The sequence below is a fragment of the Urocitellus parryii genome, chromosome 2, assembly GCF_045843805.1.
Source record: "Urocitellus parryii isolate mUroPar1 chromosome 2, mUroPar1.hap1, whole genome shotgun sequence".
Taxonomy (NCBI): domain Eukaryota; kingdom Metazoa; phylum Chordata; class Mammalia; order Rodentia; family Sciuridae; genus Urocitellus; species Urocitellus parryii.
This window is the reverse complement of record NC_135532.1, coordinates 115,322,323-115,336,026: the sequence shown is the minus strand read 5'-3', so window position 1 is coordinate 115,336,026 and position 13,704 is coordinate 115,322,323. Positions and strand designations below refer to the sequence as shown.

The 13,704-nt window shown below is 45.3% G+C and overlaps 1 protein-coding gene across 3 annotated transcripts in view; it reads right to left on the bottom strand.

Annotated features, from left to right (window-relative positions):
* Plch1 (phospholipase C eta 1) overlaps nucleotides 1-13,704 on the bottom strand; it is a 155,700-nt gene that overhangs the window by 54,879 nt on the left and 87,117 nt on the right. For all 3 annotated transcript variants that reach the window (XM_026392934.2, XM_026392935.2, XM_026392936.2), the window contains exons 4-5: nucleotides 12,288-12,417; nucleotides 10,829-10,999 (exon numbers count right to left, since the gene is read on the bottom strand). In XM_026392934.2, coding sequence (XP_026248719.1) covers nucleotides 10,829-10,999; nucleotides 12,288-12,417 — 301 coding nt within the window. The remainder of the gene's footprint in view (nucleotides 1-10,828; nucleotides 11,000-12,287; nucleotides 12,418-13,704) is intronic.

The following is a 13,704-nucleotide window of genomic DNA, read 5'->3' as shown; positions in this document are numbered from 1 at the left end:
TAATATTTTGTGTGTGTGTGTGTGTGTGTGTGTGTGTGTGTGTGTGTGTGCGCGCGCGCTGGGGATTGAACCAGGGTCTTGTGCATGTGAAGCAAGCACTCTACCACCTGAGCTATAATCCCAGCCCTCTGATGCTAATTTTTAAAAATGTATATTTTAAATTTATTTTTAGTTGTAGTTGGTCACAGTACCTTTATTTATTTATTTGTATGTAGTGCTGAAGATAGAACCCAGCACCTCGCGCATCCTAGGCGAGCACTCTACTGCTGAGCCACAGCCCAAGCCCTGACGCTCATTTTTATCCCCAGATTTCCTGTCAGTTTTCTTGCAAAACTTTCCCAGTGAGTGCAAATTATAAAACAAATAGAATTGTTTGTAGAGGAGTAAATAATTATATTCCTCAAGGCTATGGCTCTTCTAAACACAAAATCAAAACATAATTTGCAAAAGAATTTTAATATTGCTAAACTTCTAAATTTATTTTTATCAAGGAAGCTTATCCATGATTAAATAGGTCAAAACTAAGATGCTTATGACTACAAGCAGAATACCCTCCTACCCGCCAGAATCACTGCCCACAGGCAACAAACCAACCTCTCTTTCAGTTCTTCACATTACAAACTATTGCATTTTATGCTATTTTCTGTTTTATATACTTCAAAACTTATCTATTGGCATCTTGTTGTGTTATATATTATGTAACATCTTTGGCTGACATAAATAAGATCATCCTTGGGGCCCGAAAACTTTCTCCCTCTGTCCATCTTCCCAGTACATATAGCATAATGTTTACTAAATAAAATAATCTGGGGTCTGGATGATTCCAACTACACAAATGTTGACAGTGCTGAGTCTTTATGCACTATGGCTGTTTCTTCTTCTTTTTTTTTTTTATTATTTAACTCTTACAATTCCTATTTGTTTGGTTATTTATTCATTCATTTGAGGAGCCGGGGATTGAACCCAGGACTTTGCACATGTTGGGTAAACACTGTACTACTGAGCTACAGTCGCATTTGGTCAGTTTTTAATGTATCTATCACAAATTCCTCCAGATTATTCTGATGATCTTTCAGTACTTTTCCCCCCATAACCAAAGGCAGCCAATGATCCATGAATTCCTCTTTCCTTTGGTAAAGGTCCCCTTCTTCGGGCTGGTTGCATTTCTGAGCTCTACCCAGCTCTGTGCTGACTCTATTCTGCACCCCTGTATGAACGCATTTAGGAAGGAAATTAATGTATGTTTGATGTGTTCCGGGTGCTTGGTGCATACTTACTCTGTGGCTTCAATTCCACACACACCTTTTTTTGATGGTTTAGTGAAGCAGAAAATTCTAGGTTGGAATCATTGCTTCTGTTTAGGGCTTTCCCGGTGCTGGGTAGTTCTTGGGCCACTCTGACCCCAATCCTTTTCACAGGACCTGTTGTTGATTATATGTTTGGTGAGTTTTGTTTATTTGCTCTTTCTGAAAGTGTTTAGAATCCCACTTTACTGCTGACATTGTGAGACTTCACTCTGGTTTGCCTCAGGGGATCTTTTCCCATTGGCTTTGAAGGGACTCTGTTTGGCGCCCATGTATCTAGAGATTCTTACCTTTCCTGCTAACACTTTTTTGTATCATTTGATAATTTCCTTGCTTCTATTTTCTCTAATCTTTTTCCTTTTCACATTTCTTTGTTGTTTGTTCTACTTTCTCAACTTTATCTTACATACCCTTTATTAAGTTTCTCTCTCTGCTCTTACACTTTTGATTTCCAAGGGCATATTTTTTTTCCTCTGAATCTTCTTTTTTCTGTAGTATCCTTCTTTTGCCTATGGCTATAATTTCTTATCTCTGATGATATTAATGACAGTTTTTTAAAGTGTCCACCTTCCTGCATGCCTCTATTTCCACCAAGTTTCTTGTTTCTACTTGCTTGCCTTAGTCTGCCTTTTTTTGGTGGGGATGGCGGGGGGGGGGGGTGTGCTACGGATTGAACTCAGGGACTTGTACATGCTAGGCAAGCCCTCTACCAACTTAGCTATGTCCCCAGCCCTAGTCTGCTTTTAATAGTACAGGATTTCCTCAAATATGTGGTAGGCCTTGGCTTTTTAAAACCCATCTTTAAAGCTGTCTATTTTAAAACATTGAAAATCAAGTCAATAATTTATCAGAAGATGTGTATTTGTGAGCATCTTTATGGAGCAGTGGGCTCACTGTAGATTTCTCTGGTTGGCCTAACTTATTGGGAGATTTCTGATATACAGTAAGTATCTTTAGGAAGTTGCCCTGCTCAGCTTAATGTGCTAGTTTCCTAGGGTGCGGTAACAAACTACCACAAACTTGGTGGCTTACAACAACAAAAACATATTCTCTCCTAGTTCTAAGGAGTCCAAAGTCAAGATGGCAGCATTACTTCCCCGGGGCCTTCCCAGGACAGCCTGGGCCCTGCTCCCTCCCAGCCTCTGATGGTGGCCGGCCCCCCGTGGCTCTCCAGGGCTTAGGCTTCCTACCAGTCTCTGCTCCCATCTTGGCCTCCTCCTCTGTGTGTGTCTCTCCTCTTCTAACCCCTGTAAGGATGCTCATCATTATCATTAACTTAATTACATCTACAAAGACTCTATTTCCTAGTCACATTCTCACAAATCCTTGGACAGATCTTTAAGGGCCACTAACCAATCCAACACAGCTCCTAGTATTTCCCCAAGAAAATGTTTCCAAGTTCCTCCCTGTAAGGGAGGCCTGAGGGTTCCTCTGGGGCTGAGTCCTAGGAGAGAGCCCCGCTCCCACGCTCCAGTGTCCTTGTTCATTCTCCTTGGCATTCATTCCCTGGTCCTGTGAAACTCACCCAAAACTGGGCCTTACAAGGTCCACTGCTTCCTGGATCCCACTGCCCAGGCTGGCAGGCGGACTGGACTGCGTGGTCTGCTGCCCCCACCTAGGGTTATCTGTGTAACAGCAGGCTCTGGTCCCATGAGCAGGGTGGTGCAGGACGGCCCACCTGCAGGTCTGTGGCTGTGGTCTGGGCCTCTTTTTCTGTGTGGCCTCTTGTTCTCAGAGAAACCAGCCTGGACAGCCCCCCAGCTCTCACATGGGAGAGAAAAATCCTTGAGGCCCAAGCTCCAGAACTCCTACAGCATGATCACAACTTATTAGTCAAAGCAAGTCACTGAGCCAGCCCAGAGCCAAGGGAAAGGAAAACAGAAGGCACTTGTGGATGGAGGACAGGCAGAGTCACATCACCAGGGACACACACGGGGGTGTGGGAGCTGCTGTGCCATCCTCACAGTCCCGGTGTCCTCGGTGCCCATGACCAGCCATGCACAGCCTCCTGAGCCCAGCTCCTCCTAGTCCGCCCTCTTCCACTCCTGCTTTTGTCTTATGCCACAGGGGCAGAGTCACCCTGGGCAAGGGCAGGGGAGAGGACTGGTACCCTGACCACATCTCCAGCCCATTTTCACCCAGCTGCTTCATCTCCTGTTTCTTGGAAGGTCATGCAACTCTGACTTTTGAGCTTTCCTGGAGGTTCCTCTGGACAAAGAGTTGCTTCATGGCTTCTCACACTACGGGCTTGAGTTCAGGGACCTGGGGCCTCCTTTAGCTCAGACAGGCTTTAGGATCTTGCTGCTCCTCTCCTGTTCTCTTTGTCCCTATGGTTTGGAATGGGGTGCATTTTTGGATAATTTCACAGGGGAATGGTGAAACATTGATACATGAACGATCATGCCATCTGCAATGGAACCAGACAACTACCATCTCTATGCACCTCCCCAAGCCAGCAACCTCCAGTCCATCCTAAAATTAAACCACAAATTTCTCCACATTTGAGTCTATGACTGTTTCATAGACAATGTCATTTTAGAACTATAGCCAAGGCAACAAAACAATCACCAGATCTCAACTGCTTTAATTTCAAATAAGAAAAGAGATGCAGAAATTCAGAAAAGGACATTTTAAAAAATGCTTCCATCACGAGGAAAAGCAGAGAGAGAGAGAGAGAGAGAGAGAGAGAGAGAGAGAGAGAGAGAGACCGACCTACCGACCAACCAGCACCATAAGCGGGGTAGTTATAAGCAAAGAAGAGTTTGTAATTATTTCTTAAGAGAGGTTGGAATGACCACAACCCTTAGAGAAGGGTAAGGAAAGAGAGGACACAAAGACAGGAATAACTGCATCAGATGGATTGAGGAAACATTTTAGAAGAACACAAAGGGGCAGCTTTTTACAAAAGAGTCATGTATAGATCTACATCAGGCACATCCCAGCACAGAGGCCTCTTGGCCTGGGAACCGGCACCTCCAGAAATCCTGGCACTGACCGTCCATGTGTGTATTTCAGATGACAGCTGGCAGTGTAGAGGCCACCTCTGGCTCCCAGGGATGGAGGCTGCATACTTGGGAATACCCTAGATGGTACCTCGGCCTTCCTGCCACCTCGTCCTTCCTCCTCAGTCCACAAGAAGCAGGAGAAGAGAAGAGAGTCCACGTAGGGAGCTTGCCTGACTGTTCCTGCATCCCAGATTGAGAGACAGGGAGGATTCCCCTTGGCACAGCCACATTCTAAGGGTGAAAGTCCTAATTAAACATCAACTGCACCTGTCACAGGCATGGATTCCATTTTCAGAGAGCTCTGGTAGAGTAAGAATCTACCCCGGGGCCAATGTTGACCTCACTTGGCTTGGCAGCCGGTGCGGCCAGCGGTGGTACTTCATCTGGCAGCTCAGTAAAGCTGGAGGAGCTGAACACTCTGGGGTCTGCTGGGATCTTACGCCGTCAGAAGACAATTAATTCCTGCCATACGACCATCCGATTGCCTCAGATTTGTCCCATTGTGAAAATACAGTTTTAAAACGCAAAACTCATCAAACTCTTGGCTAATGACTCTCTTGCTGCACATTAGACTGTGCCCACGTGCAAGTAGCTTCAAGCTAATTTAGAAAATTAAAGTAAAAGTAATTATCTGCCAGGGGGCAGATGCCACAGAACACTAGCTCTGTTTTCCCCAACTAAAATTTACTCACAGAATGTCAAAATAATCAAAAAGAAGGATAAACATGTGCCCTTAGCAAGTGACACCCACGGCTGATGTTCGAATGACCTGGGGTCACCCAGCAGCCAGAACAGGTTGAGGCCAATGGCTGAACACATTTTAATTCCTCACATTGCTGCACTGGGAACGTCTCCACCACAGGACTTTCACATTCACTGCCGCCACCACCTGCAGCTTGATGTTGTGAGGCAAGAGAAGCAGGAATCAGCTCCCCTTTGTACAGGTAAGAAATAAGGCTCAGGATCAGTGATGATCCCGACGTCCCTCAGGTACTACAGTCTACAGTGCTAGGTGCAGGTCCTTCCTACAGAGGAGCAGAAAGGAAGCCAAGGCAGAGCCTCCGGGCAAAAGTATTTTCTTAATTTTATCAATTACTTCATTCCCATTTCTATCTCTCTTACAGCTCCCTTTGCTAATGGAGAATCTCTACCTTGGCTGAATCATCAAACCATAATTAAATAATTGATTTTGATAAAATATTATTAACACTATCTGGTTCAATCCTTAAGAAAGCAATAACAAAATTCATAAAAATCAAACCTATTATTCCTAAAATATGTGATTTTAGTAATAAAGTAAAATACTGACAAGACTCAATCCTCAATCCAGGACTAACTGGATATCCAGCAATTCAGTGGGAGCTGATACCACCCGCCCAGAAGTGTGTGCAGATGCCACCACCCACCCAGAGTCAGTGTGCGGTTGGTCAGTACAGAGACAGCTCTTGGGTCTTGAGGAACCCCCCACTGCAGATGCAGATAAAAAGGGGCACTCTGGCTGCCCGTGTTTCCACCTGACTGTCAATTTGGAGGTTCTGTCAATGCAAAACCAGAGGCAGATGGTAGTTCAAAAGGTAAAACCAATTTTAATCAGGAACTGCTGGGATGGCGAAGGCCCCTCAGTGTGGAGCCGGGCTCAGGCATGACTACAGCAGGGACAGGTGGAGTGCAGAGGAGGAGCCGGGCGGAGGCCAGTGGGTACAAAAATCACTAGAAGCAAAGGAGGTTCTGGCTCAACAGACCCAACAGGAGTTCTGCTGAAAGCAGACGGAGGTGATCGGCATCACCTGATGGTGGCAATGGGATGTGATGGGCCATCCCTGGTGGGAGTCCCGGCTGAACTGACTCACAGGATGCCTGCTGTGAGCCTTGAGGACAAGGCCCAGGAGAGCAGCCTGGCAGAAGAGGCCCGAGAACACTGTCCAGATTTAGAAAGGAGATGGTTTTCTTTAGTCCCTCATGTCCCCATCAGGTGCAGGGGTTCACTAGAGGGACCTGCAGAGCTGGGAAGTGGGGGTTGGGGAGGGAGGTGCTCTGCATGCTGTTGTCAATCCATCATGAAGAACACAACTCAGGAACAGCCAAAGAGGGGCATGCACCTGGCAGTGGGGGCACAGGGCACAGCATCCATGCCTCTCTGACGACCTGCCTCCCAGGACCTTGCTGTGCTCACCAAGGCAGAAACTCCCCAAGCCCAGTGGGGCAGGGAGGGGGTGCGAGTTCATTATGCAATGATAGATCATCGGCCATTAGTTAATATAGCCAGCCTCCTCCCTACCTTTCAGGTCCTGGGGTGGTTCCTCTGCCCCTGCTCCATCATGAAGCTATCTGGGAGTCCACAACAGCTACCTCCTCAGCACGGGCTTGGGTCTGGTCCAGAGGGGCTCATAAGCAACAGAAGATTCTCCCACCATACAGGAAATCCCAAGGGCTCCAGCAGCCCTTGGCTCTGTGCCAAGAACGAGAGACGAAGACCAAATAGATTTTTTACTATGCCATACGACAGATGTGGGGGAGTGGGCAAAGGAGAAGTAATTTAGAAGAAAAATATCCCAGTCATGTGTAGAAGAGATGGGGTCCAAGAAATGCTGCCAATATACAGCCTCTCAGCATTCGAGAAACAGCACAGCAAGAGGGTCTCTCTGGCCTCCCCAGCCCCCTCCCCTAATAATTATGCTGTATTGTGTAATTGGCCTTTGACTCCCCTGGAGCTCATCCGGAGACCCTTGCTGGAGAAAGGCCCTTCCTCTACCTAGAGCCAAGACACAGAGACACCAAGGGGAACCTGCCAGCACCACCCAGAAGATCAGACCCTCTGTCCTGTGGTCAGCTTCTCCAACACTGCCCACGCTTCCTCACACCTACCATAAAAGCACACAGGTCCCCGTCTCCTCGGGCCTTCGTTTCCTTATGAAGCTCCCTGTGCCATGTAAACTTATTAATGTGTACACTTTTCTCTGTTGACCTGTCTTTTGTTGTACAGACTCAGCCCATGAACCCACCATGTGAGGGGTGAGATGTGAAGACAATTTTCCTCCCCTGTGTGACTTATAGCAGATGTGTGTAGGGCTACCTGCCCCTAGAAACCCCAAGTGGCCCCTTGGAAGTGGCTGGGCATGTGCTATTAAGTCAAACGTCCATTTGTTGAGCAGTGGATCCAGCAGGCAACACATCAAGGCTTTCCATCTACATCTCTTTAATACTCACACCCAATGAGCAAAGGCAGTAACATTAACAGGGCATTTTATGACACCAATCAAGAAAGAGGTTCTGCCAGCAAGTCACAGAGTGGCACAGCTGTGTGTCCAATTCTAACACACAGTCCAGTAATAATAATAAAAAACCCATTCACACCAAAGCAAATGTTAACCTGCTTGAACAGAGGTGATTAGCACCACTGATAAAGGGAACAAAAGAAACACAGTCTCAGAAAACATGTTTAATGCATTTACCTTTGGGGACTGAGGATGTCAAGAACAGCTTTAAAACTACTTCCTACTTGGGTACAGCCATCTCTCCAGTCAGAGCTAACACTGCTGTGCTAGTGGCTGGTTCTTGAAAGCACTTACAGAGCAGAACCCTGTGACAAAGTGGTCAGCATCGGTCTGTCCCTGCTGGTTCTTTGTCAGTAACCCCACCGGCTCCCTCATTCTAACACACACACACACACACACACACACACACACAACACACACACACACCACAAAAACAGGACAGAATGCACACACATTTTCTGTATTATAAATGGTCTTTCAAATAAAGTCCAAAAAAATATGTTTTAAAAATATACACAGAGAAAAATACTCAGCCCTGCCATCCAAAGAAAGGCCAATCAAGCCAACTCCAAGTTGCCATTCTGTGGCCACATTAGCACCAAAAATGATTTGCTTAGTAGCTTATGATTCATTCACTGCTTTCTTCATTATAAAATGAAACAAATATTTTGTGTTCATGAAGCATTGATGGAGATACATCCCAACACCATGAGAAGACCTGACCCTGCATCTCGCTGGTTAACAATACAGAGGGCCATATGTGGGGTTTTTTTTTTTCTTGCTTTTTTTCATTCTTGCTAAAGCAAAAAGTTGGAGAATTTGATCACCAGATTAATCTACACATAGAAATAATTCAAAATTCTGCACTGAACTACCACAAAGGTGCTTATCCACCTCAGCCAGAGCAGAGTCGGAATCGGTGAGACCTTTTAGCCACTTAGGGATCTAGAAGCTAAACCTGCAGGTCAGGATATGAATTTTGATAGGTTTGCCTTTGGCAAGTATGACTGATAATCTTCTGGGTTAAGAAGGAGAAAATTAAAGAATGTTAAGAGCTGAAGGACCCTGGGATGGAAATCACTTCAAAACCTCAATTTAATTCAAATTAATACCAAAATTAAATGAGCATGACTTCATGCATATTAACAATGTATTACTAATTAATATTTTCAGTATCTCAACAAAGGTACTTTTTAAAAGCAAAAATGTCCAAAACCACAACATTGCATAATAATTATTAAAATTTTATAATTATTATCAATTAAATTATAGGTTTTATTTTGACTCAAAAAGGGAAAACCCAGCAAATCTTAAGAAATATGTGGTTTTACTTCTTAGCATTTTCTTTCCTCTTCTTATAGACTCTCAAAATTGTAAAATATCAAAAAATGTGGTCTTTTTTTTGAGCTCTGAGTGTAGGATGGGCCCACTCCCACAACTGAGCACAATGCCTAGGATACACATAAGTGCTCAGATAGGGTGAGGATTAACCTGCAGGTTACCAAGCAAACACCCACTCGAGCTTGACTTCTAAGCAACCCAACCATCCTTGGCCCTCAAAGCAAGGAACTCATGGAAAGGACCAGGTGCACCCTTGGTTGGCTGTGCTTCTTGGAGCCAGTGACAAGTGACCTCCAGTCTGAGAAGACTGAGCCAAGGTTCTAGTCACTGAGGTGCCATGGTACAACCGTGCTCTGGTTCCCAAGAAATTCCTTTAACACCCAGAAGTACTGGAACCAAGTCCCCCAGGGCCTGCACTGGGCCTACAACCAAGAGAACTAAAAGCCTATGCACACAAAGACCCACGCACCCATAGGTGATGGTGCCCCACCCCTTACTTCTGATGGCTGACCACCATGTGGAGGCTATACCCTTGCTTACCCCCCATCAGCTGACATGTGGGCTCTGTTTCTGGGCTGTTATGAATAATGCCACTATGAACAGGTGCACAAGTTTTGGTATGGATTTGCATTTTCAAGAGGAACCTTGAAAACATTATGTTGAATGAAAGAAGCCAGCCCAAAGGCCATGTGTTCTGTGAGACCCTGCTCACAAGCTGCCCAGAATGGGCACCTCATTGAGATAGGAAGTACTACGGGTTGCCAAGGTCTGGGAGAAGAGAGGAACAAGGAGGGGCTGCTGCTGGGATTTCTCCTGCAACACTGAAAACACTGAATTCTGTGAACATAGGAACAACCACTGAACCAAGCATTTCATAGGGGAACACTACAGTATGAGAACCAGATCTCCATCAAGTTGTCCCTTAAAGAAAGGGGAGCCCCGGCACAGGCTGGGGGCTTATTTGTGCAGGTGCTTAGAAGAGTCCCTTCTACCAGTTACCCAGTGTGATCCAGATTACTCAACAACCTTACCATTCCAACAGAGTCACATGCCTGTGACTGCAAACCAATCAAGGAGATAAGAAGCTCTTATACTAAGACTACAAGCCCATAAATCTAAAGAAAATTAAAAGTAAATCTCATCAACTGCAGTAAACCCAAAACCTCCCCCCAAAAGGCTAATAATATAAAATGTCAAAACCCTTTAACAAAATATTCATTGATTCCTATGCTTAATAAGAAGCAAATGGAGTTTGAGGATATATTAAACAGCACTGTGAAAAGACTAGCTGTGTGGACCGTAATTCAGCCTATATAGCATGGAATTAAAACATTCCAAATTAAATATGTTTAGGAATTCCCTTTGCCAACCAGGCCTCAATTTACTATCCTTTAAACATGATCAAACGTTTAAATTATCAATGACCTATTATAATGCTAGCTAAGAACTGCATCCTAGTTCAATAGCTAATAATTCATATTCAGGCTTAGCTATATTAGTATAAATATAAATTTACATTATTAATACAAATGTATACTAACATAAATATATAAAATATAAATTATGCTATGGATTTTTCATAGTAGTAACATAAAGTACACATTTCCATTAAATCTAAAACAATGGAATGTTTAATTAACATTCATTTCTTTGTAGAAAAATACGAATACCCTTACTCAGTATGCTTAAGTTAAAAATCATCTAACCCAGTGTTCAATTTATCACTTCCTCTCTTAAAGCATACTAGAATGTGTGAAATGATTCTTCCATGCGATTTCTGTGGGCTGGTGACATTTACCCCCTCTATGCTAGACTTAAAACACACCGAAACCCAGCTCCAGGTGAGAGCCATGTGTCTCACAATCATCTTTAAATGGACATTTGATCAGCAGCTGAAGGATACCTTTTGCTCCACCTTCAAAAACTGGGCCAGTTCCTCCACGGTCAGGTGGTCTTTCTTATCACTGTGGCTCAGGAGCAACAAATAAAGGTCTCGTCTCAGTGACATCATTCGGTAGAAAACACAGAATTCCTCGAATGTCAGCGTTCCCTGGTTCTCATCCGTGTCGGCTTCCTGGAAAGGGAGCAGAACAAGGGGCCAAGTGAGAGCTTCAGAGTGCAACTTCAGCGCAGGAAGACAGCACCAGTGCTCCAGGACCCACACTCACGCCATGGGGTGACATGTTGTCTCCAAGCACCCTTGGAGCTCCCTCAAGCCGACTCTCAGCAGGCCACCAAGAGAGCTTCACCAGTTATAAAGAATCAACCTTATATAAGCTGAACCCAGGGGTACTCAACCATTGAGCCACATCCCCAGCCCTTTTAAAAATTTTATTTAGAGACAGGGTCTTGCTGAGTTGCTTAGGGCCTCGCTAACTTGCTGAAGCTAGCTTTGAACTTGTGATCCTCCTGCCTCAGCCTCCTGAGCTGCTAGAGGTACAGGCGTGTGCCACCACACATGGCTACAAACTCATTTCTAACCACAGAAAACTTATAAATCAACAAAGAAAGCTATAAACAAAGTAAGACAAAATCCCCCACACAGAAGCAATAGAATATTTTTACAAATAGGACATGAAACATACAGAAGTGAATAAATGTCCTATATATTAAAACCTTAGCCCTGGGTTTAATCTACAGTGCCACAAATTAAAAGGAAGGAGAGAGAGAGGAGACACCACATTTCCCTTCTTTTTGGACAATATATTACCTTCCTGTTCACTTGAAATGGATAGTCATTGCAAAACTTGGCTATTGCATATGACTTATCTGCAATGAGGCCCTTTGGAAATTAATTTTCTCATAGCGTAGCATTGTCTTTTACTGACTTAAAGTTAACAGAGCTGGCTTCTGCCCTTAGACTGAGGACCACACCCCAGCAGGATGCTTCAAGGACTTCCTCGGTGGCTCCTCAACAGGGCCACATGTCTCTTAACACGGATGCACACTAGAGGGTAGGAGCTCAGCACTGCCAGACTTCATGGGAACAGACAGAGAGCTCTGCAGGGCTCAGACAAGTGCTCTCAGTACTTGGTCTTTGCTGTCATCCTCATCCTCACAGCATCCCTGAGAGGGAGGCTGAGGAGGCAGCCCTGTCCTCCCAAGGGATTTAATGGAGGGCAATTCATTAGAGTCAGGAAGAGCACTTCTAATTACCCCCTAAAAACAACAGCAATGAAAAACCACCTGCAGAATCAAACTGAGTGTGTGTAAAGTGCACAACGCTCTTTTTCTCTGATGAAGAAAAAAAAAACAAAACAAAATAACCCAGACCAAGCTGTGTTTGCTTCCAACCAAATGGCCCTTTGATGTACCCTAGTACATGGGTACATGGGTAAGCCCAGCAAGTGGCCACGTCGTACCTGAAACATCTGCCGGACCTTCCTTCGGGGCAGGTTGACGTTCAGCTTGTGCATCAGCTGGTGTATCTCCTCGATGTTCAACAGGCCGTCGCCATTCTTATCAGCCTCCTCGAAGGTCTGCTTCACCCACGTGCAGGAAGGTCAAAGAAAACACTCGGGTTCCCCTCAAAATAGAAACTGCTCTATCAGTGGCTTAGCACGACCAGGTCTCAATGAAAGGGCTGGGGATGTGGCTCCATGGTGGAGATCTCTGATTCAACCCCCAATACCATAAAGAAAACAAAAAAATGCAAATGACCTGCTGTCACAGATACTCGAGAGGACAGTCATCAGTAACGTGGAGAAGACCTGGAGAAGAGATCCCTGATGGACCATGCAGACCAAGATATTCCCAGCACCAACAGAGGACCAACCCCCACAGCAATGGGAGAGTCAAACTGGATGATTCCAAGACCTTCTGTCATCTAATCTCATCCAAATTAAATATTAAAACTTTTCTTGCAAAAACACAATATGTCATCAATTATAAGAGAAAAAACTACTTTCTTGTTCTAATTCTGCTCTAGCATTCCATTCACATTTCCTTAAGTAAATGCCATAAACTCAAAATATTTCCACAGCTTTAATCATCATCTCTCTCTCTCATTGCATGGCCAGTTTTCCTTGGTGATGCCACCTGGCTTAGGGCACAGACCTTGTGTCCTTATTAGCACACAGGCTGGAACTGGATGGAGTTCTCCGCACAAGAGGCACAGAGATGGCCACAATGGGGACAGCCAGTGTGAGGGGGCTCCATATGCTGGGCAGGGACCCCTCCACCATGAACCCCCACATAGCAAACATGGGCCTGGCCTTCTCCTGTGCCCCTCATCCACCCTCACTACCTTCACAACACTGCTGGTACCAGATTTCAGCTCTCTTCTCAGTCCCAGTCCTACACCAGCCCTGGCACAGAGTCTGTCCTCCACGCTCAGGCGTGAGACCCGGTGGAGGAGGAAATGCGAGTTTAGACAGACAGGATTCTATCATATGAGCTGAGATTTGACCAGAGCCTCCCTGGGATGAGCCTTGGATGGCTTTCCATAGTGGGAAAGCAAAACAAATGGTAAAATGACCACTTCCAGTTAACTTCTAGCAGGGGGTTTAAACACGGATGCCTCACAGTTGTCGGAGAGTCTGTTACAGACAGCAGGGTGGTATGTGTGCTGAGAATACCAAGCCAAGCTTCAGAGTGTGAAAGGCGATGAAGAGAAAAGAATGAAGGCAGTGGAGAGGAACCAGAGGACCCGAGCGAGGGCAGGCAGCAAGGAACAGCAGGCGGCTGGACAATCCGACATCAAGCGGTGACGCTGACGGACACATTTCCATTTTGACCCACAGCATTAACTCGGCTCAACTCGTAAGGCAGCACACCTAC